The sequence below is a fragment of the Palaemon carinicauda genome, chromosome 5 (assembly GCF_036898095.1).
Source record: "Palaemon carinicauda isolate YSFRI2023 chromosome 5, ASM3689809v2, whole genome shotgun sequence".
Taxonomy (NCBI): Eukaryota; Metazoa; Arthropoda; class Malacostraca; order Decapoda; family Palaemonidae; genus Palaemon; species Palaemon carinicauda.
In genome coordinates this window covers 118916270-118943495 of record NC_090729.1, presented here as the reverse complement: position 1 = coordinate 118943495, position 27226 = coordinate 118916270, and the positions used below count along the sequence as shown (strand labels likewise).

General features: G+C 40.4%; 1 protein-coding gene across 2 annotated transcripts in view; it reads right to left on the bottom strand.

Annotated features, from left to right (window-relative positions):
* Nucleotides 1–4355: 4355 nt before the first annotated feature.
* Nucleotides 4356–27226, bottom strand: part of LOC137641434 (kinetochore protein NDC80 homolog) — a 77420-nt gene continuing 54549 nt past the window's right edge. For both annotated transcript variants that reach the window (XM_068373971.1, XM_068373972.1), the window contains exons 8-12: nucleotides 26612–26758; nucleotides 26189–26440; nucleotides 13130–13237; nucleotides 11150–11265; nucleotides 4356–7754 (exon numbers count right to left, since the gene is read on the bottom strand). In XM_068373971.1, coding sequence (XP_068230072.1) covers nucleotides 7571–7754; nucleotides 11150–11265; nucleotides 13130–13237; nucleotides 26189–26440; nucleotides 26612–26758 — 807 coding nt within the window. In that variant the 3' untranslated portion in view covers nucleotides 4356–7570. The remainder of the gene's footprint in view (nucleotides 7755–11149; nucleotides 11266–13129; nucleotides 13238–26188; nucleotides 26441–26611; nucleotides 26759–27226) is intronic.

Genomic DNA, 27226 nt, shown 5'->3' with positions numbered 1-27226 from the left:
TGCTCGTTGAACTAGCTCTGGTGGAGGCTCTCTGTTTTTCGGATGAGAAGTTCCTTATTACAGTATACCAATGCCCCCTTTGCTGCTCTTGATGTAGACTCTTATGATAGGCTTTGTTTCTTGAGTTTTCCAGTTACTCTTCTGGGAGTATAACACACTTGAGTGTACTTGCCGCATAGATCAATGAAGAGTGCCTCTTTAGTCCTTGGAGTATCTGTGTTGCAAGCCTAGATAATTAGTTTCTCAGCAGTCTGCAAGGATAAACTGCAACATGGTGTGTGCAAGTTGCAACCAAGAAACGTGTCATCCACGAGCTCGCAATTCACTTCCACTGCAGAGCAGATAACTTCACGAGTGATAGCACGAGCTAGGAAGAAAAGGCATCTTGAGGACACGACTCTTGAAGTTCTCCACAAACGAATGGTCCCATCAGATCAGGTGACCGTCCAGTCCCTTTTCCTCCTTTTTCAAGGGTTTTGCCAGATCATAGACGTGCACTAAGCCAAAGCACCCATCAGAGCTGCTTGTTTTCTAATGCAAAGCGAGGAGGTAGTTCTACGTCCTACAAACCCTAGGTTGGTGGTCGGGAGGCGTTCAAAGTTTACGGAAGTGTACAGACTCGCCATTGAACAATTTTTTGGGGCGGGGTCAGGGAAGATGTCAAAACCCTGATAGTGGTACCAAAACAGGGTAAAGATCCAGATTCCCTAGATGATACAGCGCCCTCTCTTTCCTCAGATAATTCTTCTTACCTCTCTCCTTTCTCTCAAGTTGGGAAGGTCTGCTCAAAGTTTTTAATCAGAGCTGAAAGTTCCTTCAAAGAGAGTGGGATTCCCTTCAATCTAAAAACCTGGCTTAAGCCTGAGCAATAGTTTTTCACAGCTGTGACTGAGAGAGACTCCTCCTTTTGTAGAAACACTAGATAATCTGCAATTAGGGGAAGAGCCTTGAGTAGAGCAATATATCTATGACACTAGTTGCAGAAAAGGAACCACTTTGATTGATAAACTCTTGCAGAGGACTTACGAAGGTATCTCAAAAGTTGCTTCACAGTTGGTCTCAAAAAGCCTCTTTAGGAGGTGCTGGATAACCTCCATCCATGATGATAAAGGCAGTGGACTGTAGTGTGAAAGGTCATTGAAGATTTTACCATTCTAGAAGTTGTCTTAAACTTAAACGAGAAGATCTGAGTACCACTCCATATGGGGCCACCTTGACGCTACCCAAGTTACTCTCACTTTTTCTGACTCCCTTATTATAAATGTCCATTCTGTATCTGTACTGGGAGTAATACACCGGATGTTTGTTGTTTACATGGGTGGGCAAACTTGTCCAACATCATGGAATCCCACAAAGTCTAAAGTCTCTTGAGGAAGAAAAGACCATTCTAAACTGTCATCCCCAGTTGGCTCGGATTATCTGATATCACATACAGTAACCCTTTGCCAGAATAAAGCATACGGAAAGGATAACAGATTATTTGTGTCAAGTGATGGATGTCCACTGCAAGCTGAGACAGCAGGTGGGATACTGAGCCTCCTTGTTTGTTGACATAGGTCATTGCAGTTGAGTTGTTGCTCTTCAACACAACTGAGAGGCCTTTTAGTATCTGCCAAGAGTGATCTGGGAGAGCTCCCCTTTCGAGAAAGGGAGCTGTACTGCCACTTGTCAGTGTCATAGTACTCTGTCAGAAGATGGATATGCTCTGGCTCAGCCCAAGTCTAAATCCATGCCTAGGTACTGAAGACGACGCCTAGGTTCAAGACTGGACTTTTCAAGATTCCGATGGATCCCCAAGTCTCAACAAAAATCTAGGAGGCGATTTCTGTGGAGTAAAGGTTTTGACTTTGAATCTGCTAGAAGCTAGTCTTCCAGATGCCTCAAGTCTAATTCCTATGATGTGAGCCCAATCTGAGACCAGGGGAAACAGACAAGTAAAGACTTAAGGTGCTGTGCATAGTCCGAAGCACAGCACCTTGAAGTGATAGATCTTGTCTCTGAAAGGGAATCTCAGGAACTTTCTGAATCTCTGATGGATAGGAATCTTAAAAGTAGGCATCTTTCAGGTCTATGGTCAACATGAAATAGTTCTTCCTGCATGGGGTCTCCATCTTGAACCTGGTTTGCAGCACATACTGCTTCAAGTAGGAGCGATCTGACAGGTTTCCAGTCCCCTGTCTGCTTTTCTACCAGGAAGAGGTTACTGAAAAGCCATGGAGACCTATCTAAAATCTCCTCTATGGCACCCTTGCCAAACATCTGAGACATTTTCTTTTCTAATAGGTCTTTCTGGGAACCCCTCAAATAAAATGAGGGGATTTTCGGAGTCGTTGTCAGGGGAGGGTCACAGTCTGTGAATGGGACGTGATACCCTGAACGGAGCCCATCCACTGTCCTGGGATTGGCTCTGAAGAACTGCCACCTTGTCCAACCACTCTGAAGGTATTCCTCTACAGGTGATGACTCTGGAAATTTGCCCTTCCTAATGAGAACCCCGACAGTCTCTATTCTTGTGCCTGGAGAAATGACCCCTGCAGTGAAAGGAAGGGTTCTGATCCTACTAGAGGGTTTTGGTAATAGGTGCCACTGTTGCACCTGTATTTAAGGAAAAGGCTCCTGTGGCGTCAGACAAGTCGTAAGTCTGGAAGCTGCAGCTCTCGTTAAAATGGATGTGTGGCCACTCCCATGGAAACTTTATCAGAAGGGAAAGTATTGGGTGGTCAATTATATTCAAATTTTTTAAAAGGGAATCCCTTTGAGTCCGCTGCTTTGTGCATTTGGCCAGTACTGCATCTATCCTTTTGAGAACACAGTTCCTAAAATTGAAACTGTTTGGTGAAGTTAAAACTCCAAAGCCTGTGCTTCCCACAGCAACAATTCCTCAAATTGCTTCTTAACATCACTAGGGGCAGATTAATATGGAGGATAGTCAGATCACTACTTCTTATGGGAAGGTTGATCCCTTGAGCTTGAGGGCATAGCTGCTCTAGGAAAAGGCTGGTAAGGTACCGCAAACTTTTTCCTGTCATCACTGAAAATGAGACATTTCCTGTTTCTAGTCTGTTTTCAGACCTAAGAATAAACTTAGTTACTCCAGGGTGATTCCATTGAGAGGAAGCGGCATCATTGTTATTCAGTTCCTTGTGAGCTGAAGACTGCAAAATAGTATCCTGTCTGCCAACCATATGAGGAATCCTTAATCACTTTAGCTTTCTGGACCTGTTTAAAAGCAAGGATATTCTTTGCATGGTCAAACTTGTAATTCAGAATTAAAAGAATGCCCTGATGCTACCTGAAAAGGAAAGAGGTGGCTTCTTGAGGGAATCGGCAAATCCTTTCTGTGGAGAAAAAGTATCTGGAGCCCCTCAATATAAGGGGGCTGCCTCTGTTCGAAGTGATAGACCATTATCCTCCGCCACGTGTAGGGGGTCTTCGGTGGTGTGCGAGGAAACACCTTTAAAATTCTGACTGGAGAAATCTTGCTGCATACAGTAATATCTGAAATAGAAAAATTTTGATCTCCGAACAGCACACTCATTGTGGGAAGAGGGAGACCTGTTCCCACTAGCATAGTCAGGTAATAAAGATATTTGCAATATATCATGTGATGGGTGTACTAGGGCTGATGCCAAAGAATCTGTATCACTCTGAGTTAAGTGAGGCTCACTATGCTTCACAGGAAATAACACATCACTATATTCAATATCATGTTCAACATAACCGTCGTCCTTGGTTATCGTAGTTTCGGGAAACTCCAATAAAGAAGGATCCTAGTGGGAAATATCACGTACTGTAAGAGAAGTCTTTCACTTGTTGCTCTTGATTGATTTGAAGTTCTCTGGCATCCTGACATCGAAGTTGTTGCTCTCAAGAGACAAAGAAGCAGAAAGAGAATGAGCTCTTTTAGCCTTCTTACAATGAGCACCATACTTCTCCAACTGGGAGAGCGGCCATTCCCTTAAAAAATCACAAGTTAAAGAATAAATGCATAGCTTACCACAGCAACTCTGGTGCAAAGGATGAGGATCTACCTCAACCTGACTCATGAAAATACCACAAGGGTACCCTTCAAGGCTGGGAGCAAGTACACATACTACCTTGAGCACCACTCATAATCACAAGCATACAAGAAAAAGGAAAGGCACTAAGATTAGGCACAACACAGCGTGAACAGCGATCCGTATAGGAACAAATAAAAAATCAAACTCGTAACATAACATGTATGTCGACTGCTGTAGAAGACATGGTACTGTACTCTCACTAATACTTTTGCTAATAAAAAGCTTTAAAAGGAAACAAAAAATATTGTGAAAAATATTCCTATCTTTTATTCATACCCCATTCATACATTAATAAAATATATATTTTTATGAAATTTTTTTCATAACATAGCTTGGCATTCTACCCCCCCCCCCCTCCCTAATAATAATGTGCTTTACCAAAGTTAACTGAACCACAAGCACAATAAAAATTAAAACTGTAGAGTGCGGAGGGTTATCCATTTAGAATACACTACACTTTCATCACCAGAAACCCCAAATACTCTCTTCAGTTGTCTCTCTCAATAACAGACTTCAGTGTTTGTCACTGGGCCATGTTAATAGTAAGATTTTTAACAAAAATAATCTCAATGAAAACCAGAAGCAGGCCAAAATGATCAATACCTGGTGTTATCTTTCTCTATTTATAATGAAGTAGAGATTTCTTAAAACCCTTCAAAAAAATTAGTACCTGGTGATATCTTTATTTATAATGAAGTAGATTTCTTAAAACCTTTCAAAATAATCAATACCTGGTGATATATTCATTGATAATGAAGTAGAGATTTCTCAAGCACCCTTTAGGTGGCACTAAGTATCTCTTCCATCCATTCTGAATATGCTATGACAATTGTTTACCTCTAGTACAAAAATTACAAAATATTATCTTGCAAATCATCTTATTCAATTACACCACTTTTAATCATGTTACAAACAAATGAGGACTGTATTTTCAATATCCAATCTCAATGCTCTTTATAGCTTTAAGTTTTCATTGTGAATTCTAATGTTAGCAAGACTGCAAGAGACATACTCAGGGACTATACATTACACAAAAACCCGCCATACGAGTTGTTCTTAAAAACACAACCCACTGGAGTCTGTTACTGGGAGATCCTACTGTTCTTAAAACATTCAGATCACTAAACTATATAATATACATAATTTTTTCCCTTAATAAAATAGCAAATTTGGTATGTACATATTGTAAAGACAAAATATTTTTTAAGACAGATATTGAGAAGGCTCTTATGAAAAAAATATACACAGCAGTCTGAGAATATTCTTTTTAACAAAACACCATAGACGCAATGCACACTAAATTATATTTTCCATAAAAACTATTGCACTCTAATCAATGCTCAATACACTAGTACAGTAATGATCTATGCATGGAATAGAGCAAAAACTATGAAAACAATTTACATAACCTATACTGTAAAAAGGTTAAAACTATAATCAAATATGAAGCTCCAGTTGATCTTATGATGTTTATACGCAATAAAAACCAACCTAAGTGTAAGCAATTTCTTTAGGTGGAATATGATGTTTATTCTATAATAAAGAACATCTTTGCAAATTCTAGCTTCATGAAATAAATAAAAATTTATTGAAAATATATCTCTCATTTTGTCAATGTAAAACTTCTGCTAAAAGCCCTATGAGAGAGAGAGAGAGAGAGAGAGAGAGAGAGAGAGAGAGAGAGAGAGAGAGAGAGAGAGAGAGAGAGAGCTTCCTTTACAAACATTATATGTTGGGATTGAAATTAGAATTTTGAGATCTTCCATGGAATATGGATTTCAACGTTTGTATGCTAAACCTTGTCACTCTGAAAGAAATTAGATGAAGCACCCTCTAATTAAAGAAATAAGTGAAACACAAAATGTAAGAAGGAAATAAATATCAGGACAATCAAAGTTAAAATTAACAATGCTAGCAAACATAGGCTGATTAAAGCCTGTCCTGGTATTAATATAGGTTTAGTTCTGCGATACAACTGTAAAAGATTGGTAATCCTTTCTATAATTGCCAGACATTACGTGGGCATCAAATATTACCAAACACAAATTAAAACAGGCAATCAGAGAAGAAATACTAAAAACAAACTCGACAGACCCAAGTACTTAGGTGACAAACAAAGTTTCGAATGTAATGCTCTGATACGCTGAGGAGAGAGAGAGAGAGAGAAAACGTAATGTACAATCTAACACAAGGGGATAATAGTACATAATTTTGTAATCAACCCGGACATGGGGCTACTAGATAGAGCATTTCAGGTGAAATCAATTCATGGAAATGAAGGACAACAGAAAAATTTCTAAGCAATTGCTAAAAACAGATTTTTGATAAGCTCAGCTGAACTTTACTTGAAACCCAGCAAAAGCAGACCTCTAACTTCACTGCTGTGGATGGTAAAATACAAAGCTAGAGAACTAGTCATTCTGATAAGTAATCTAATGAATGCAGTTCCCCATTTAGCAACTTGACTTGAAACCCAGCAAAAGCAGACCTCTTCACTGCTGTAGATGGTAAAATACAAAGCTAGAGAACTAGGCATTTAGATAAGTAATCTAATAAATGCAATAGTGCCCCATTTAGCATAGCAAAAAAGGCAACAAAGTATCTGGCCTGTTCTTTTAGTTTCTGATTAGTAAGACAGTTACTATGGACTTAGAAAACCAAAGTTCCTTACCCTTATAATGAAGTACTGTACTGTACTGTAATTTACCCAAACCACTTAGTCCTTTTCCTCCCTTGGTATTGACCCGAAGGTTTTCTGGTTGAACTGGGGGTGAAAATTACAGCAAGACCAACATTATAGATACTGGATAGCTAGGTCGAAGGAACAAAATATAACATAAAAGATAAAAGAGAAGAACAAATAAACAATGAGGCTATGGCCCATTTAATGCCTTGCAAAACTTTTCAGCATTGTCTACAGAAAACGGCATAAGGCACACTGTAGGTGGTACCCAATGTCGTTTGTATCCGAGGAAGCTAGCGAGGAAAATACTAATCAAACATTCTCCTTAAGGAAGCCAGCCATATGGCATTGAATAGGTGGTGTCAAAACACATAGGAAGGACCCCGGATAGTCTGAATAATTAAACTGTGTGGCTTCTTGTTTTATAAATTTATGAAGCACAAATATATTGGAAAAAAAACCCAGAATTTATCAACAGATTCTAATACATATTGTTGACACTGCAACACTATATACAATCATTATTATAAAAAATACATTGGTATTAAAATGCACACAATGTAGAAATAAAGAAAAGTAAAAACTTTGTAAAACAAATACATCGGGTTTTCCGTCCCGATCCACATATATCCATAGCAGCTATGATAAGATTCATACCATTAACTTATGTATTTATATCCCTTTTATTTTAGGCAAATAACTTTTTTTCTCTAATTTATTTTCCTCTCTTTTCCTTGCATCACTTTTGTCCTTTTTACAAATTTACTTTCATGTCGTTTGTTCAGTAAGACGAGAATGGTGGAATGCAGAATACTGTACATCATGTTTATGTGACTTTACTTTTTACATTCTCCAACAACTCTTTACAACACTTTGTCACGTTTTCCTTAAACTGTATAGTGGCAGTTGTCTTGAAGTCTAAATCCTCTAAAGTGCGATTGCAAACTTTGATGAGAAATTCTGCTCCTGTTCTCATTCTCTCCTTTCCGTGTGCTTTAGTAGCCTCTAATCTGTAACATGAAATAAAATATTTGAGAAAAGAAAAAATTACAGGCTTATTAACAATGCAACAATAAATGTATTCACTGAATGAACAAGAAGAATATACACTAGACCTTAATTAACCCTTTTACCCCCAGGCTATTTGGAAATTTCTCTAAAAGCCTTAATTTTTGTCGTAGAGAGGTCAGGTTGGTCTCATTCTCTTGGAAAATGCCTGAATTTTCTCAAAAAAAATATAAAAAATATGAAAATAAATTTTTTATAGCATTTTTTTTTTGCAAGGACGTACCGGTACGTCCATGGGGGTAAATGGAGGGCTTTTGTGAAACGCACCAGTACGTCCTTTGGGGGTAAAAGGGTTAATGGTCACAAATCCAATAAAAAAGGAAATGGTTTTGGCAAATATTAGAAAAAAATGAACAAACCCCTGAAAGTAGAACGTTTTGTTCATTTGAAACCCGAATCAAAGGAGAGAAGATATCGTAAGGGAAGCAGGAACCTTCCCCTTGTAGAGTATATGACTCTTCTCTTCTTCTTTCCCACCGTTATCCCTACATTAACCCTTTTACCCCCAAAGGATGTACTGGTACGTTTCACAAAACTCATCCCTTTACCCCTATGGACGTACCGGTACGCCTAGCATAAAAATGCTATTTTTTTTTTTTTTTTTTTTTTTTTTTTTTTTTTTTTTTTTTTTTTTTTTTTTTTTTTTGCATATTTTTGATAATTTTTTGAGAAACTTCAGGCATTTTCCAAGAGAATGAGACCAACCTGACCCCTCTATGTCAAAAATTAAGGCTGTTAGAGCAATTTCAAAAAAATATACTGCAAAATGTGCTTGAAAAAAAAATAACCCCATGGGGGTTAAGGGTTGGAAATTTCCAAATAGCCTGGGGGTAAAAGGGTTAAAGGGTAGATTGCCTATGCGCCCTCTCTAATAGCATCAGGCGTGATCAATAATTTGTCACATGGGTTTCACAATTGCATGCCCTTGCAGTCATCAACCACAGTTATTGGCAGTAGATCTAATCCTTGACTAAACAGTCTAACTGCAAGGTAGCAGTTTGTTATTGTTGTTAATGTTACTTGCTGGGCTACAACCATAGTTTGAAAAGCAAGATGCTATAAGCCCAAGGGCTCCAACAGGGAAAATAGCCCAGTGAGGAAAGGAAATAAGGGAAAACTACATAAGAAGTTCAAGAACAATAGTAACATTAAAATAAAACTTTCATATAAACTATGAAAACTAAAAAAATAACAAGAGGAAGAGAAATATGATGGAATAGTTTGCCCAAGTGTACCCTCAAACAAGAGAACTCTAACCCAAGACAGTGGAAGACCATGGAACAGAGGCTATGGCACTACCCAATATTAGAGTACAATGGTTTGATTTTGGAGTGTCCTTTTCCTAGAAGAGCTACTTACCATAGTCTCTCTTCTACCCTTAAGAGGAAAGTGACTACTGAACAATCACAGTACAGTAGTTAACCTCTGGGATGAAGAATTTTGGTAATTTCAATGTTGTCAAGTATACGAGGAAAGAGGAGTACGTGTAAAGAATGGGCCTGACTATTCTGTGTATGTGTCGCAAAGATGAAATGAGCTGTAACCAGAGAGAGGGATCCAATGTAGTACTGTCTGGCCATTCAAAGGACCCAATAACTCTCTAGCGGTAGTATCTCAAGTTTCCACAGTTATTGGTGGTGGACCTAACCGAAAAAAGCAAGACTGCAGCTATCCTTTATTTGCTTTCTATGACACGCAGGACATATGATGGTAGTATTCTAACACTCTTATCACAGAGTAGAGTATACCACTCATCTTTGCACCTTTTAAAACAACTTTCCAAGCAACTGCATTTTTTTTAATCAATTATTTGACTTTAACTACAAAAAACACTCTAGCAAGAGAATAATTATTTTCCTTTGTATAACTGTATATAACTTTAGTCTCAGACTGTGATCCAGGCCACTAAGGTCATGTGTTAATAAATCTAAAACAAACACTACATAAGGATAAAAAAAAATTATTCTTAATTCCCATTGTGAAACTTTGTACTCCTACCGTGGGGCGAAGCCTTAAAGTAAGTTTTAAAATTTATTTTTGCCCAATAATATTGGATACTTTAAAATGATCAAACCACAGTGGTCATCGATTTGTGAACCTTCTCTCATCTATTTTGATGGCCTTTTATTTTTCAACAATTCATCAATTGCTGTTGATTTCATTACCACCTTTCATATTATATTTTCATCTGTAACTTGAAATCCCCTTTTTCTTGCTATTTTTCTCTCTTCTCTAAAACATCTATTCCTTTCTATAGAAGCTATCTTAGCGTCTATTTTGGCTTGTTCCATACGAACTCTTGCCGATCTTGAAAGAAAAATAATCATACATACATACATATACCAAGGCGCTTCCCCCAATTCTGGGGGGTAGCTGACATCAAACAAACGAAACAAAAAAGGGGGACGTCTCCTAGCCTGACAAGGGACTCAAACGAGTTCGGCTGGTACTGCTAGGGGTGCCCCCGTTATCCACCACAGATGAAGCTTCATAATGCTGAATCCCCTACTGCTGCTACCTCCGCGGTCATCCAAGGCGACCGGAGGCAGCAGCAGGGCCTACCGGAACTGCGTCACAATCGCTCGCCATTCATTCCTATTTTTAGCACGCTCTCTTGCCTCTCACATCTATCCTCCTATCACTCAGAGCTTCCTTCACTCCATCCATTCACCCACCCAAACCTTGGCCTTCCTCTTGTACTTCTCCTATCAACTCTTGCATTCATCACCTTCTTTAGCAGACAGCCATTTTCCATTCTCTCAACATGGCCAAACCACCTCAACACATTCATATCCACTCTAGCTGCTAACTCATTTCTTACACCCGTTCTCACCCTCATACTCTGCCTATATAAAGAATATTAAGTAAATCCAGGCTCTGTGAACTCCCAGAATGAGGAATTACATACAAAGGCTTACTTCCAGAAAACAATATCAAATATAAAAATTACATCTTGTTTACAAACACGACCATTATTTACAAAAATTTGCCCTAAGATTTCAATTACCAAAATGAGTTGCAGAAACACACCAAAGTTAAAAATTAAACCATAAAATATAACTTAATAAAACCACTACATTAAAAAAAATATAATGAAAACAAGAATAGCTAACCTTAGGTCTACAGAAAAATTTCAGAGATTCGGCATGGTGTTAAAAACTCATGTATTTCCCAAAAAGAGAGTTTCATTATCACATGGAAAATGGAATAAGCTCAACAGTATCCATATTTTATCAATATCATTATTAAAACACATGTCCTTGTGGTACATGGAAGCACACCTTCGGTACTTTCCAATGTACAAAAGCAATGAGTACAGCAATAGGAATTCACTTACTCTTCCTTCGCCTGGTCTACAGCATATTGTTTTTGATACAAGGATGCCTTGTGGCCTTTCCGAGCTTCAAATATCTGCTGATGAAGACGTTCATTTTCCTGCTGCATCTCTTTCTCCTGAAAGAATGGAAACGACTTACTAAAGTAAATAAAGATATGTCAGAGTTAATTGTAAGAAAACATTACACTAAATGATCTTGCCTCAGAGTAATTGGGATATCAAGGAGAAAGACTTTAACAGGTTTGACAAAACTGCTTTGGCATTGAAACTAACTCCTGCTATCATCAATTTGCAAAACTGATGATAACACAACTTAGTAAAAATATGTATGGCTTACCTCAAAATTTAGATTTAAACTACTAATCTAAACTTGTCTTAAGCAAAAATATGATATACCATAGATGTGTATACAAAACCTAAAGACTATAATTAGGTTTTCTTTTGACATCCATGACCAAATACAGCTTTGACAATCAACCTGACCATCTTAATCTCATACCTTTTACCTCTCATCATAGACAAGATCTTTATAAAAATATACCTGTGCCTTACTTCTAAAAGAATTTTATTTAGAAAATGGAATGAATAAATCGATATTTAATTTTACCAAAACTAAACCACCTATGTTGTTAATCATCCTCATGGATTTTATAAGTGTAGAGCAGTCGGAGATGGTGGCAAGGGTTTGGACCGGATTGGCAATCGGAAATTAGCAGACCTAGAGTATGCTGATGATGCTGTCATTAGCAGAACGCCGCAGGATTTGCAATGCTTGCTTACCAGAATGCATGAAATATCACACGAGGTTGGGCTCAAGATAAATAGAAGAAAGATAGGGACGATACGAACGGAATATGCAGTGGAAGATGATATTGGGAGTTAAATGGCAGGACAGGATTAGAAATGAAACTATAAGAGAGATTACTAGAGTGCCCTATGTGGATGCAATCATGATGAGGGGTAAATGAAGATGGTTTGGGCATGCTCTTCGCACTCCACAAGAGAGATTAGTTCACCAAACGTTCAGTTGGGCTCCACAAATCACTACAAGAGTTGGAAGGCCTAGGCCTACATGAACTGAGGACTATGAAGCACGACGTAGGAGATGATGAAAGGAGAAGTATTGAATTAAAAGCTCAAGATAGAGACGACTGGGGAGATCTAACAGAGACCCTTTGCGTCAATAGGCGTAGGAGGAGATGATGATAAAACCCTCTTGGCCAAATTTTATTGTAACCCTCCAGTGATCACGGCCGAGACAAGATCGCTGTCAGGCTCACGAATTTTGGCCATGGAGCAATGACATGGGTCAACCTACTTAAGTTGTGGTTTTGCAGTGTAACTAATAAAGAATAAAGACAGAAAGAAATGGTAAGTTGGATTAGAAAGCTGAATAGATATTTCATGTTGCACTTATGATTACATGAACGCATGAAGTCAATGAGTCGTCCCATCCTCAGAGGGTTAATGATGTCTTCTTGGCCAGTCAGAAGTGATACCAAATTGTAAGTTACAACCAACTAAGCAATAGTCAAAATATGAGCATAAAGGTCCCTGGTGAAGAACCCCATATCACCAATACAATACACTTACCTGCATAGAACTAAGGCAAGCACAAATTAGGAGTGGTGGTTTATGGGGGAGAACAAATTAAAAACAAAAACAAAAAAAATTATAGATTTGTGCAAGTTACAAACTTACTACTTTACTAAATGCTGAGTCACTTAACCATAAGTTAGTTTAATTCCATCAATAATATTTTAAAGAAAAGTTCTGGGGTGTGAAGAGAAAACACAGAAATCTTGACTTTGAACAAAAATTAAGAGGTCATCAACAAAGTGATAATTCAAAAATTTGTTTACATATTTCTGAGTATTACAGTATAAAATATAAAAGTCAAATATAAAAGAAATCAAATCAATACAAAGTAATGAGATTTATTTCTGAAAATTTATCAGTAAGCTTTAACATAATACTAACCTCAGCTAAAATTTCGTTCTTGGTCATAGAAATTTCTCCTTCCAATCTTCGAAGTTTACTTTCCAATTTTTCAATTTCACATTTCTTCTCCTTCAAATTCTCTTGAACCTATCGAAAGACAAAAAAGTGAGGACCATATACAGATGCATATTGCTGTGAAAAAAATACATACAGTACAGTATACACATAAAAATAAAATATTTTTCCAGCACATATGTAAAACCTTTTGTTCCTCCTGATTAAGGTTTTTGTGGCCTGATTGGTAATGTCTCTGTCTGGTGTTTGCCATACAAGGGCTCGAGTCCCACTCAGACTCGTTAGTTCCTTTAATGTCTGCAACCTTACCATCCTTGTGAGCTAAGGTTGGGGGGTTTGGGGGAGCCTATAAGTCGAGCTGCTGAGTCATCAGTAGCCACTGCCTGGTCCCCTCCGGTCCTAGCTTGGGCGGAGAGGAGGCTTGGGCGCTGATCATATAATATATGGTCAGTCTCTAGAAGCATTGTCCAGCTTGCTAGGACAATGTCACTGTCACTTGCCTCTGCCATTCATGGGCAACCTTTAAACCTTTAAAAGATTTGCTGGGAATAGTATTTGTGTAAAAAGCATCCCCTCCCAGCGTCCAACATTTAATTTTTCATTCCATCTTAAACCGAAGCAATGGCAGGTAGTACAGTAATTGCATTTGCTTTATATTAGCCTGATATTAGAAAGATATGTTTCGTATGTTTGCTTCCAGTTAAAAACAATATATAATGGTGAGATCATGTGAAACTACCTGCCACTGGAGCACTGGATTACAGATCATTCGAATGAAAACTAAAATACAAATTAATTAATAAATGATAAACTAAGAAGAGTAACTGAAAAGGCAAATCTGATCATGGCAAACGGACAGCTAAAACCTCTGATGTATAAAGATTATTCAAACACATAGTGACACTTCTGAATAATTACTCCATTTTTAATTTAGTATATATTTTTGACTGTTGACAATGCTGGTTCCTAGTCATTTAGTACCTCTTCCACCAACCCCTCCCCCTCCTGCATCATATCTTGCTATTTTTTGCTTTTCCAGCATTTAAAGAACTTTAAATTACTGTACAAAAAGAGAAGAGCTGCAGGACTGCATAATTTTGGAATATATGGAGAGCGTGCTCTTGTAAACAAATACCAATTTAGTTATGAGTCATCTTACCTTGTACTGAAAAAGTGTTATGTATAATTAACCTTTGTAAAGTTAGATAACCTAAAATACCATGAAATAAACCATAATAACTATGTAGTACAGTAAGTTATTTAGTGTTTTCTGGGCTCCGACCCGTGTCGCCCAGTGAAATGCTCCTCTAGCACCATTTCTAAGGTATATAACTGCTATATAGTACCAGAGAAAAAATTGCATAGGGATGCCAGGTTGAACCCAGCTCGCTCACCTATAAAAGGTGTCGATATATAATACTGGGGCGTGATAAATCACAACCAGAGGCCTCGCACAATTTAGATATCTCGGGTCAAAATCCCCGAACAGCGAGGTGCCGTTCAACGCCCCACTACTACTAACAATCCCACGCCAGTGACGCTACTCCTTTTTAGCACGCAATTTAATAGCCGTTTTTTACCTTGTGTGTGTATTTACCGTTTTTTTTTTTCTGGATTTACCTCAAGATGTCGGACTCCACTGTCCCTCCATCTAAGTTAAGTACCAGGTCTATGAGTCTTGAGATTTTGGAGGGGGCCTTGCCCCTTTTTGTTTATATTATTCAGATTTATTATTCACAACCTTTCGTAGGTCTCTCAGATGGGCTCGGCTCCTTTCTTTCTCTCTCTCTATCTATCGTTCTTTCTCAACGATTTTCAATAATTCCTCCATACTGATTGTTTCTCGTTATGAACCTTACGGATATCCACGGTTCACACACCGTTTTAATTTTTATTGCCTGGTTTTTATGATAACAGTAATTACATACAGTGATACCTCGGTACTCGACCATAATCCGTTCGAGATCCGTGTTCGACCTCCGATTTGTTCGAGTACCGAATTTTTTTTCCCCATAAGAAATAATGGTATATATTCTATTCCGTTCCCAAGCACTCGAACAGGCCCAAAATATTAATAAAACGTGTACCTAAACAACAATAATTATCTAAATGTGTATGAAATTGGTCAGAAAATCCTATAAAACAATTTTAAACCATTTACTGTACTAAAATAAAACAATTTTAAACCATTTTCTGTACTGTAGTGAACATACCTTTGAGCAGCGGTTCGATGGCATACAGGGATGGATGTGGAGAGGATGGAAGGGGGAGGTTACTGCTTGGAAGGAGAGTCCCCTTCCATGATGTGGCGGGGTAGTTCTCCTTCAGGAGTTGTTTCTCTCTCCAATGAAAGGGTGGGCAGATCTATTTCAGGGGTTTCTTCTCTTCTTTGTCTCTTCTTTGGAGGAGAAACAGGCTTTGATGTAGCAGCTTTCTTTTCTTTTGTGAAAAACTGGTCTATTGTTAATTGTTTCTTCCTCCTCTGCAGTATTCTTCGAAAATGATACATGACACTATCATTAAACATATGCACTGCCCGGTTTGCTACTGCAATTTCTGGGTGGTATTTTTCAGCAAAAGCCTGCACATCTGCCCACTTGGAACAAATTTCATTGATGAGAGAACTTGGAACATCCTCCCTTACCTCATCCTCTTCTGAAGATTCCTGCTCCACAATCAGATCCTGCTGCTGTTGTTGTTGCAGGTGCAACAATTCCTCCACAGTCAACTCGGTAGAATGGCTTTCTACAAGCTCATCAATATCATCCTTGTCGACCTCAAGCCCCAAACTCCTGCCCATGACAACAATTTCCTCAACGACATCAGTGTCATCAGAAATTACAGGGGTAGCAGTGCTTGGACCCGCCTCTGGTTGGAAACCTTCAAACTCCCTCTCTGTGACACATGATGGCCACAGCTTACGCCAGGCAGAGTTCAATGTCCTATAGGTCACACCTCGCCAAGCTTGGTCAATCATGTTAACAGAGTTGAGGATGCTGAAGTGTTCCTTCCAGAATTCCTTTAGGGTCAACTTCGTGTCACTGGTCACTTCAAAACACTTTCTGAAAAGGGCCTTGGTATAGAGTTTTTTGAAGTTTGAAATGACCTGTTGGTCCATGGGCTGGAGTATGGGAGTAGTATTGGGGGGCAAGAATTTGATTTTGATAAAGCTGTATTCTTCTTTCAAGTCATCCTCGAGACCTGGAGGATGTGCAGGAGCATTGTCCATAACCAGAAGACATTTCATTGGCAAGCTCTTTTCAATGAGGTAAGCCTTAACCTGGGGGGCAAACACTTCGTTTATCCACTCAGTAAAGAATTGTCTTGTGACCCAAGATTTAGTGTTCGAGTGCCACATAACTGGTAGTGCACTTTTACAAATATTATTTCGTTTGAACACCCGGGGGTTGTCCGAGTGGTACACTAACAAGGGTTTGATCTTGCAATCGCCACTTGCATTTGCACACAGCAACAATGTTAGCCTATCTTTCATTGGCTTGTGACCTGGCATCTTCGTCTCGTCCTTGGTAATGTACGTATTGGCTGGCATTTTCTTCCAAAATAACCCAGTCTCATCACAATTAAAGACTTGTTGTGCGATCAAATTTTGTTCATTTATGTACCGATCGAATTCCCCCACGTATTTATCGGCTGCAATTTGATCCGAACTAGCTGCCTCCCCATGCCTAGTAACACGATGAATACCTGTTCTATTACGAAACTTTTCAAACCAACCCCTGCTCGCTTTAAATGTAAATGAATCACTTTCACTGGTACTCGGACTTTTCTTCACTAATTCTTCATAGATATGCAACGCTTTTTCACAAATGAACGCTTCACTAACACTTTCCCCGGCCAACTGTTTTTCTTTAATAAATATTAAAAGCAACTTTTCCATCTCCTCAATCACTTGTGGCCTTTGCTTAGTTACCGCCGTAACTCCCGTTGCAACATTCGCCTTCTTAATCATTTCTTTATGCTTTAAAAACGTAGAAATGGTCGACTTCGCCATTCCGTATTCTACCGCTAAATCGGACACTCGTACACCATTCTCATATTTCGCTATAATTTCCTTCTTCAACTCGATCGTTGTTCGCACTGTTTTCCTCTTCTCCTTCCCCTTAACACTCATTACTTTCTTGGGACTCATTATGAAAGCTAAAAAAGCAATTAAAAGCACTGAAAGTCACTAAATCACAACGAATGCTGATCGCGCGTTGTCTGAGTGACGCTCTCGAGAGAACTGATGCTTCCCGAACAAGCGAGAGTGGCCGAGATGGCGCGATCATCACAAAGCCCATGCGGTCGTCACGTGTTCGGCTGGTCGAGTACCGAATTTTTGGTCGAGCACCGCAGCAAAAATTTCTCGAAAATTTTGGTCGAACTCCGAATTGTTCGAGTATAGAGTCGTTCGACTACCGAGGTATCACTGTATACGTGTTCGTATTTTCGGTAGGTTGGCATGCCTGATCGCCTTCGGCGTTCTATTTCACATTTTATTACTTGGATTACTTACGTTCGCACGACACGGACTTGCTTATCAGATATTACATATTAGTTTTCATTTTGTTAGAACTTCACTGACCCTATGTTATGTTGGTAGCCCTGCCTACTTCCAGCGGCCCTATGTTATGTTGGTAGCCCTGCCTACTCCCAGCGCCGTCAGGCTTGATTTCTCCTGTCTCGTGTTCGCTCCCTCGTTTGTTTTACGATTGATGTTTAGCTAATTTTATTATCATCATCATCCAGCATGCCTTCCTATCTTATTTTACCCTATGTTATGTTTATTATAGTGTTATTAGTCCTTCCGAGTGATCATATCAATCGTGGGTCTGGCAGGTTGGTATACCTGCTATCGCCCCACTCCTAGCCTCCTCCCGCCTTTACCCCACCCCAGGGTTCCCCCCCTCTCTCTCCCCGATCGGGTTTGAGTCACTTTATAGCGCGATGTACCCCTCCCGGGGGCATCCGCTTTGCACGGGCGGTTCCCGTTGTTCTGTGAGGCATACTATTATTATACATTCATGTACATTACTTACTCTCTCTACTACTCTAACCGGTCGTAGTCGTTTTCTTTCCGTAGCTCGTTTGGCCAACGTTCGGCGGGAAGTTTTCGGCTAGTTCCCTGGTACCTAGGTAGTAGGTTGGCCAGGGCACCAGCCACCCGTTGAGATACTACCGCTAGAGAGTTATGGGGTCTTTTGACTGGCCAGACAGTACTACATTGGATCCTCCTCTCTGGTCACGGTTCATTTTCCCTTTGCCTACATACACACTGAATAGTCTGGCATATTCTTTACATATTCTCCTCTATCCTCATACACCTGACAACACAGATTACCAAACAGTTCTTCATCACCCAAGGGGTTACTGCACTGTACTTGTTCAGTGCCACTTTCCTCTTGGTAAGGGTAGAAGAGACTCTTTAGCTATGGTAAGCAGCTCTTCTAGGAGAAGGACACTCCAAAATCAAACCACTGTTCTCTAGTCTTGGGTAGTGCCATAGCCTCTGTACCATGGCCTTTCACTGTTTTGGGTTAGAGTTCTCTTGCTTGAGGGTACACTCGAGCACACTCTCCTATCTTATTTATCTTCCTCTTGTTTTGTTAAAGTTTTTATAGTTTATATAGGAGATATTTATTGTTGTTACTCTTCTTAGAATATTTTATTTTCCTTTTTTCCTTTCCGCACTGAGCTATTTTCCCTGTTGGAGCCCCTGGGCTTATAGCATACTGCTTTTCCAACTAGGGTTGTAGCTTAGTAAGTAATAATAATAATAATAATAATATGTTATATTATTTATTAAGTTTTGTACGCGCTACTCCCCCGGTCCCGCACGTCACGGACCCGTTAAAGATCCCTTTCTCCCTCTAGTGTCACGCACCTCACGGACCTTATATAGATATATATATATACATATTAAGATTTCATTACGGGATCCCCGGAAGTAGCTTTTATACATTACCATCCGGTCGAGTTGTTTAGTTGCGCCTCGGAGCCAACGTTACTCTTTCTTACTTGGATTAACTTTATATTAGTCACATATATATTCTATATATACGATCCTTGTTCTCGACCTTCCCTTCCCTCTTTTGATATGATCACGGTTACGGTCTGGCTTGATTTCAATTCCTTTTACAATCAAAATAGTTATTTTGGTATTGACGATTTGCTTACATTCAATATACTTTGTGGCTATATATAAAAGATTTATATCATTATTTTGGTATTGATACTTAAGTAATCCGGACCCCACAGTCCCGATTTGCTTACATTCAAGATACTTTATGGCTATATATAAAAGACTGTACGTATATAAAACATAGTTATCATGATATTGATATATAAATCTTCTATCATGATATTGATATCACTTAAGCACTCGAGGCCCCCGAGCCCCTATTTGCTTTCCTTCAGGATTCCTAATGTATATATAGAAAACATTTTTATCGTGATATTGATAGATAAATCCTTATCATGATCTTGATATCATTCAAGCATCTGGGGCCCCCGAGCCCCTATTTGCTTTCATTCAGGACTCCTGATGTATATATATACAAAACATTTTTATCATCAGGATTCCTGATGAATATATATAAAACATTTTTCCCTTTCATTCAGGACTCCTGATTTATATATATATATATATATATATATATATATAACATTTTTATCATGATATTGATATGTAAATTTTTTAGCATGGTATTGCTATAATTCAACAATCCGGGGCCCCGAGCCCCTATTTGCTTTCATTCAGGATTCCGATGAATATACAGTACAGTATATAAAACATTTTTATCATGATATATATATATATATATATATATATATATATATATATATATATATATATATATATATATATATATATATATATATATATATATATATATATATATATATATATATAAGCACCGGGGCCTCCAGGCCCCTAATTTGCTCTCCTTTAAGATACTCATGTATCTTTTATTTTACAGACTGTATGCTGTGCATTGACGGCATGTGCCGCTGTCATCTACCAACCCTGCGGCCATGACATGTGTCATTCACACGCCCACTGTTCTGTCTGAGTGGATGACTTAACTGCATGGCATCCAGACGCTTGTGTAGTTTGGTACACAATGACCTCCACTCTAACATCTGACTCGGTGAGTACATTTTCATTGATACAGACTTGTAGGGAGTTAACATTAATTTTAAATATTAATTTTAAGGCCACTAGTCCTCTGGACTTCCCGAATGCCTTTCACTTAGTGTCTACGAAGTCCTTGGACTTCTTCACTTTTCTTTGGCACAAATATCCCTCGATAATAGTCTGTTCTCTTTCAGTGCTCCCAACTTGAGAAAGATACAGCTCGGGCTACCCTCAAGATCTGGATTGACGGGTTCGCCCGCAACGTGAAGGCCACACAGCCTTATATCCTCTATGAGGAAAGGTGTTCCCGTCTCTACCCCATGCTAAAACTTCACCTGAGGTCCCCGAAGAATTGGCGGATCCTTTCATCGAGAGGTTCGAATCCCTTCTTCCGGCCCCGGACCAAGAAGAGACGGGCGGCACCCTAACTGAAGACGTCTGTACCCTCAACCTCGATGTGGAATCCATGGCTCTTGACGATCCCGACGCAAGTAGGGACGTAGGTGAGTCAAGTGGTTCCCGGGCTAAGATTCCTATCCCTAGCCCGGGTTTCTCTTCTCCTTCAGAACACACTTCTTTTTGAGGTTTTCTGGGGACAACCGGGACTGGTCTCAATCCCCGGCCTGTTATCCCCAAGGTGAAGGCTCATCGTAAGAATTTATATACGACCCACAAGTCTTCGAAATCATCAGCTTCGAAGGCTAAATCTTCCTCCACCAGTCTCTCAAGACTCAATTGCTGCGCCTTCAACCTCTCACGGAGTAGTCTCCGTTCTGGCACCTGTTTCCCCCCCGGCGGAATCATCTGGCCGGTGGATTTTTCCGAGAAGATGTTTGCTCGTTTTGAGTCGATACTATCGTCTCATACGCGACAATCACAAGAGAGAATAGCTTCTATGGAGAGCCTAGTTAAGGGACTCATGCGCTCGGGGCTGCCACCGCCACAGCAGCAATACCCCATCCCCGACGCCTCCAAGCTTCCCCCTTTCAATAAGAATAACCCTTGGAGGTTGGCAGTGCATGCCCCCTTCTCGGAGGGTATGTTGTCAATCGGAGATTTCGGTACCCGGCCTCTTGCGGATTATGAATTCTACCCGCCGGGTCTTGAATTCCCCTTCCCCGACTACGCTCGCCTCAAGGAAGAGGCTCTGATTCGATTGGATAAGGGCCCAGGGGAAACTGTTAAATTTCCTAAAGAACAGGCAGTCTGTCTTGGTCCGCGTGTTCAATGAGTGGGATTGCCTGAACACTATGATTACGGCCTACAAAGTTCATATACTATGTTTGTGGCCGACGACCAGACCCCTACCCCATGTGCAACCAAGGTCATAGAGACGGTCTTTCAGCCTATCAAGGAAGAGAAGCCTTTACCTCACCTCAGGGAGACCGACTTACCCTCCCTTCTCTTTCCGGGAGACGGTGAATGTTGGCGGAACGCCCCAGCTACCTTCTCGGTAGGTAAGTTGAGCCCGGACTGTGCCTCGACGCAGTTCAGCGAACGGCTTCCCAACTTCCCGGAGTCTCTCATTAAATTAGAATATGAATCGAGGTGTAGATTCAGCAGATCCCTTAATTCAGTTGCCCTTTCGGAATTGACTGTCGCCACTTACAACGAGGAGGACCTCCTTAAGGTCCTCACTAAGTCACTTTTGCAAAACTTTATGGCTGACGCCTATGATTTTGCAAATGCCAGGACCCATTGTTGACGACACGTTCTATCCGAAGCCACGATTAGGGACGAACCTAATAGGCTCATCATAGCTCCAGTCTGGGGCCCGGATCTTTTCCCAGGGGACTTAGTTAACTCGGTTCTTAGCGAGGCAGCTAGAGCCAACCAAAACCTCAAGGTTAAGTGGGGCCTGGTTTCAAAGAGGAGATATGAGCCTACTAGTACCCCAATTCGAGGTAGGAAGAGATTGAGGCCCTTCCAATCTTCCCAATTCAGGCAACCTCTGCAAGTGGTTCAACCGGTCTCAGTCCACGGAAGAACTGCGTTTCTTCACAAAAGATCTGCTACTAAAGAATGCAATCCAAAGTATACGTCGCTTAAGATTTCACGGACGCTTGTTCAGCGTGCCAAAGAAAGGCTCAGACAAACGGAGAGTAATCCGGGACCTGTCTCATTTAAATTCCTTCATTCGTTGCGACAAATTCCATATGCTTACTGTCTCGCAGGTGTGGACCCTACTTCCCCGTGGGGCCGTCACCACCTCCATCGATCTTACAGATGCCTACTATCACGTTCCAATAGCAAGGCATTTTCGTCCTTTCTGGGCTTCAAGCTAGGCAAACAAGCCCATGCATTCAAAGTGATGCTATTGGGGCTCAACATACCACCCAGAATCTTCACCAAACTAGCAGAGACAGTAATTCAAGAGCTTTGGACTCAGGGGATACAGGTAGTAGCCTATCTAGATGATTAGCTAATCTGGTCAGACAATGCCCAGATTTCCCGCGTAGCAACGACAAAGTCCTCACCTTCCTTCGGCAACTGGGATCCCAAGTCAACCTCGGGAAATCCCGCCTGGTCCCGGAGACCAAGTTTCAATGGCTGGGACTACAAGGGGACCTGTGCTCCCATACGCTGTGCCTCCCCAAAGCCAAAAGGAAGGTGATAGGGAGGAATACAAAACAATTTCTCAGGGGAAAGTTGACCTTCCGAAGAAGTCGAGAGTGGATCCTAGGTTCTTTACACTTCGCCTCCGTGACAGACATCGTCCTGAGGTCCAAACTCAGGGACATAAACAGAGTGTGGTGCTCCAGAGCAACCGCAATACGCCGAGACAGACGCGCTCGCCTTTCCCCAACTCTGAGAAAAAGTCTGCAGACTTGGATGAAGATCAAGAATCTTTCCAAGTCGGTTCCTTTACAACACAAGAAAGTCCAAGGGTTATGGTCGCCGGTCTTCCAACAAATACACGTCAACGTCCTAGAGGCCATGGCAGTCTTCCTCACTTTAAAACGTCTCAATCTAGCCAGGAATCTCCATATCAGACTGGTTCTCGACAGTGCAGTCATAGTACACTGCCTCAACAGAGAGGGCTCCTGATCAGCCCAAATAAACCACATCATGTTGAAGTTTTTTCCCATGGCGGCAATGCACAAGTGGCACCTGTCACCTGGACCCTCAGGCTTATGCCACGGACCCTATGATTCTAGATTGGAATACCTGGAAGACGATTTATCTGTTTCCTCCGGTGAATCTCCTGCTGAAAGTTCTGCACAAACTCAGATCCGTCAAATGTCGAGTGGCTCTCGTAGCCCCCAACTGGCCCAAGAGCACTTGGTTCCCCTTGTTGCTAGAACTAGGTCTCCGCCCCCAGCGGATTTCCAAACTCACAATGTGTTCGCTTCCTCAAGGATTCTGAATGCCCTAACTTTACGGAGTTCATGAAGTTCGAAGCCCAACGTGGTGCAAACATCGATCCTTTGAATACTATTTTCCTGGAATCTGACAAAAGGGACTCTACTCTCCATCAATATGACTCAGCTGTCAAGAAATTAGATGAATTCTTGAAAGATTCCCAAGTTGAGACAATGACGCTGAACCTAACTGCGACATTCTTCAGAACTCTCTTCGAATCTGGCCTGGCAGCCAATACCATTACTACAATCAAGTCAGACTTGAAAAAGATCTTCCATATTGGTTTTGACATTGATCTAACTGATTCATATTTCTCATCCATTCCGAGAGCTTGTGCCAGGCTAAAACCTTCAACTCGCCCTAGCGCAGTTTCCTGGTTTTTTAATGTTGTTCTTAAGCTAGCCTCCGACACCCAAATTGGATCCTATAACTATAGGGCATTATTAGGAAAGTCACTTTTTCTTTTGAGCCTCGCCTCGAGCTCCAGAATCTCAGAATTGTCAGCCTTATCTAGTGACCCTGGTCATATAGAGTTTCTCTCTTTGGGTGAGGTTCTTCTCTCTCCTAACAAAGTTTTCCTGGCTAAAAATGAAGAACCCCCAAAACCGGTGGTCTCCCTGGAAGATTGTTCCACTTCCTCGGGATTCATCCCTGCGTCCAGTTACCACCCTGAAAGCCTACTTAGGTAAAACTACCACTACAACAACAGGGCCCTTATTTATTAGAGAACACGGAGGAACTATTACCCTTAAGGGAATCATACAAATTCTTTATTTTATTAAACAAACTAATCCTGCATCATTCCCACATGTCCATGATATTAGAGCTGTGGCTACCTCAATTAATTTTTTCCACCATATGAAATTTGATGAGCTCTCAAAATATACGGGTTGGAAGTCCCCTAAAGTTTTCAAGCGCCACTACCTAAAACCTTTAGAAGCTCTTAGATTTGCCACAGTAGCTGCAGGGAATATAGTTCCTCCTGAAGGTACTGAGTCCTAATCACAACGTCTTGCTCTGTCCTCTTTCCCTCCTGCCTGGCTTACCTGTTGTTCCTACCTGTTTTGTTACTAGACACCCTTATGGTGTATTATTTTATTATTCAATTGTTCAATTTCACGAATTGTTTTCGTTACACTTGTTCTTAATCCCCGAGCTGATTTTATTTTGCATTTTTGATTACCAAGCTGGATTCCCTCTATTCATATCTGTTGCATTTTACCTTCGGGTTTCATTATTGATTGTTTCCCATGTCTTTTTATCACTGTCATATACATGTTGATCTACATTAATTTTACGGGTTTCCACATCCCTCTTTTTTTATATTAAACTCATCAGCTCTGTTATTTTGTGTTATTCTCTCTTCAGGTAGTTAGCCAAATTGGGTCCCCATTCTCTGGTACGATTTCACTGGGCGACACGGGTCGGAGCCCAGAAAAGGGATTTTGACGAAGGAAAAATCTATTTCTGGGCGAGAGACCCGTGTCGCCCAGTGAACCCACCCGTCCCGCTCTAATTGGGCCCAAATCTGGGGTGCTATAAGGAGTGACGTCACTGGCGTGGGATTGTTAGTAGTAGTGGGGCGTTGAACGGCACCTTGCTGTTCAGGGATTTTGACAGGAGATATCTAAATGGTGCGAGGCCTCTGGTTGTGATTTATCACGCCCCAGTATTATATATCGACACCTTTTATAGGTGAGCGAGCTGGGTTCAACCTGGCATCCCTATGCAATTTTTTCTCTGGTACTATATAGCAGTTATATACCTTAGAAATGGTGCTAGAGGAGCATTTCACTGGGCGACACGGGTCGGAGCCCAGAAATAGAATTTTCCTTCGTCAAAATCCCTTAATTGACCACACGTAGGGAGTACAGTAGTTACTTATTTTGTGGATTATGAGCGGACTCGCCCTAGGGCACCATTACCAGCAGTTTCTTTTGCTCATCGCGGATATATCTGTTACTTAATCCTTGTGATGGCAGAGGGCTACTATGAATTTATACTAAGAAGAATGTCAAAGACTTTTAAGAGATCGGTCACACGAGTGTTCCTTCCATTATCAAAACAGATTAATCATATCATTGAGCTTTCCTTAAATTACTTCAATTGCTGATTTCAATCTCCACTAAGGATTCCAGATGAAAGAAACTTGCCCTTTCATCCTTCACTGTGGTGGCAAATGTGGTAACGTCCTAGACTGGGGTTCGAGTCCTGCTCAAACTCTTAGTTCCTTTGGTCGCTGCAACCTCCTCACCATCCTTGTGAGCTAAGGATGGGGGTGTTTAGGGGACCCTTTTGGTCCTAGCTTGGGTGGAGAGGGGGCCTTAGGGACTGATCATGTGTGTATATGGTCAGTCTCTAGGGCATTGTCCTACTCGATAGGGCAATGTCACTGTCCCTTGCCTCTGCCATTCATGAGCGGTCTTTAAACCTTTAAACTGAAAGCCACACCTACTGTGAAACAAAATCCTTCACTGACCTCAAACAAAGACAAAATCAATAGAACACAAAAAAGTACTCACCAAAGAGAGCTCCTCATCTTTTCTCATTTTATTGCTTTGTGTCTCATAGCTCAAAAGCTTTGTGTGTTTTTTATGTTCGTATAGATTACTAATCAACTGCTTCCTCCAGTGTTGTATATTGTCTGCGATGTTGTTACCTTCTATTTCAAAGGACTCCCCAAGTTGTAGTTCATGAACTAGAGAGTTGTAAGATGAGACTTTATCTGAGAATTCTTTCTGAGCTTTTCCAAGGGTTATCTGTAAATTCCCAATCTGCAAGACAAAGTTAAATGAAATACATCAACTTACAGTAATAAAAACAATGCATCTTCAACTATTTCATTCAATGACAGTTATATCATATCTGCAAGTTGTGATATCTTTCGTATCACTGCATTGCAAAATAAACTTGACCAAATGATTGACTAGTATAAATAAACTTACCTGAGAATCTATTTCTTTGCGTTCGTTCTGCAACCGTGTCATGAGTATAGCGACGTCTTTGGCGTGATTTTTGAATTTTGCCAGTTCACTGCAACTCATTGATTGTTTGGATTTGATGGACTCAAGTCTGAATTGTTCCTCATCCACCTGTTAAAAATTAATTGAAACAATCATCATATTTTTCATCTCCTCCTACGTCTATTGACGCAAAGGGCCTCGGTTAGATTTCGCCAGCCGTCTCTATCTTAAGCTTTCAAGTCAATACTTCTCCAATCATCATCTCCTACTTCACACTTAATAAGCTACAAGTTTTCAATCTAATGCCTTTATTCACATCAAAACTCCTTGGTATATCAATTGCCAACATTTTTTCTCAAGCCAGTGGACCTTTTTTTCCGCACACACCAAGAGACCCAGGGGCGTAGGGCCATTAGTGTACCTCAAGTGGTGCACTCTACACATTATTTACGGGTCTTTGCAGCATTCTTTCGACCCATTAGTTGAACTGGCTTCTTTAATTTCAACTTCCTTCCATTCCTGCTACCTTAATTCCATCTTGCTATCCAGGCTTTTGACCTTTGCTTTATCCAACAAGTGTGAGGTTCTTTCGTGTTA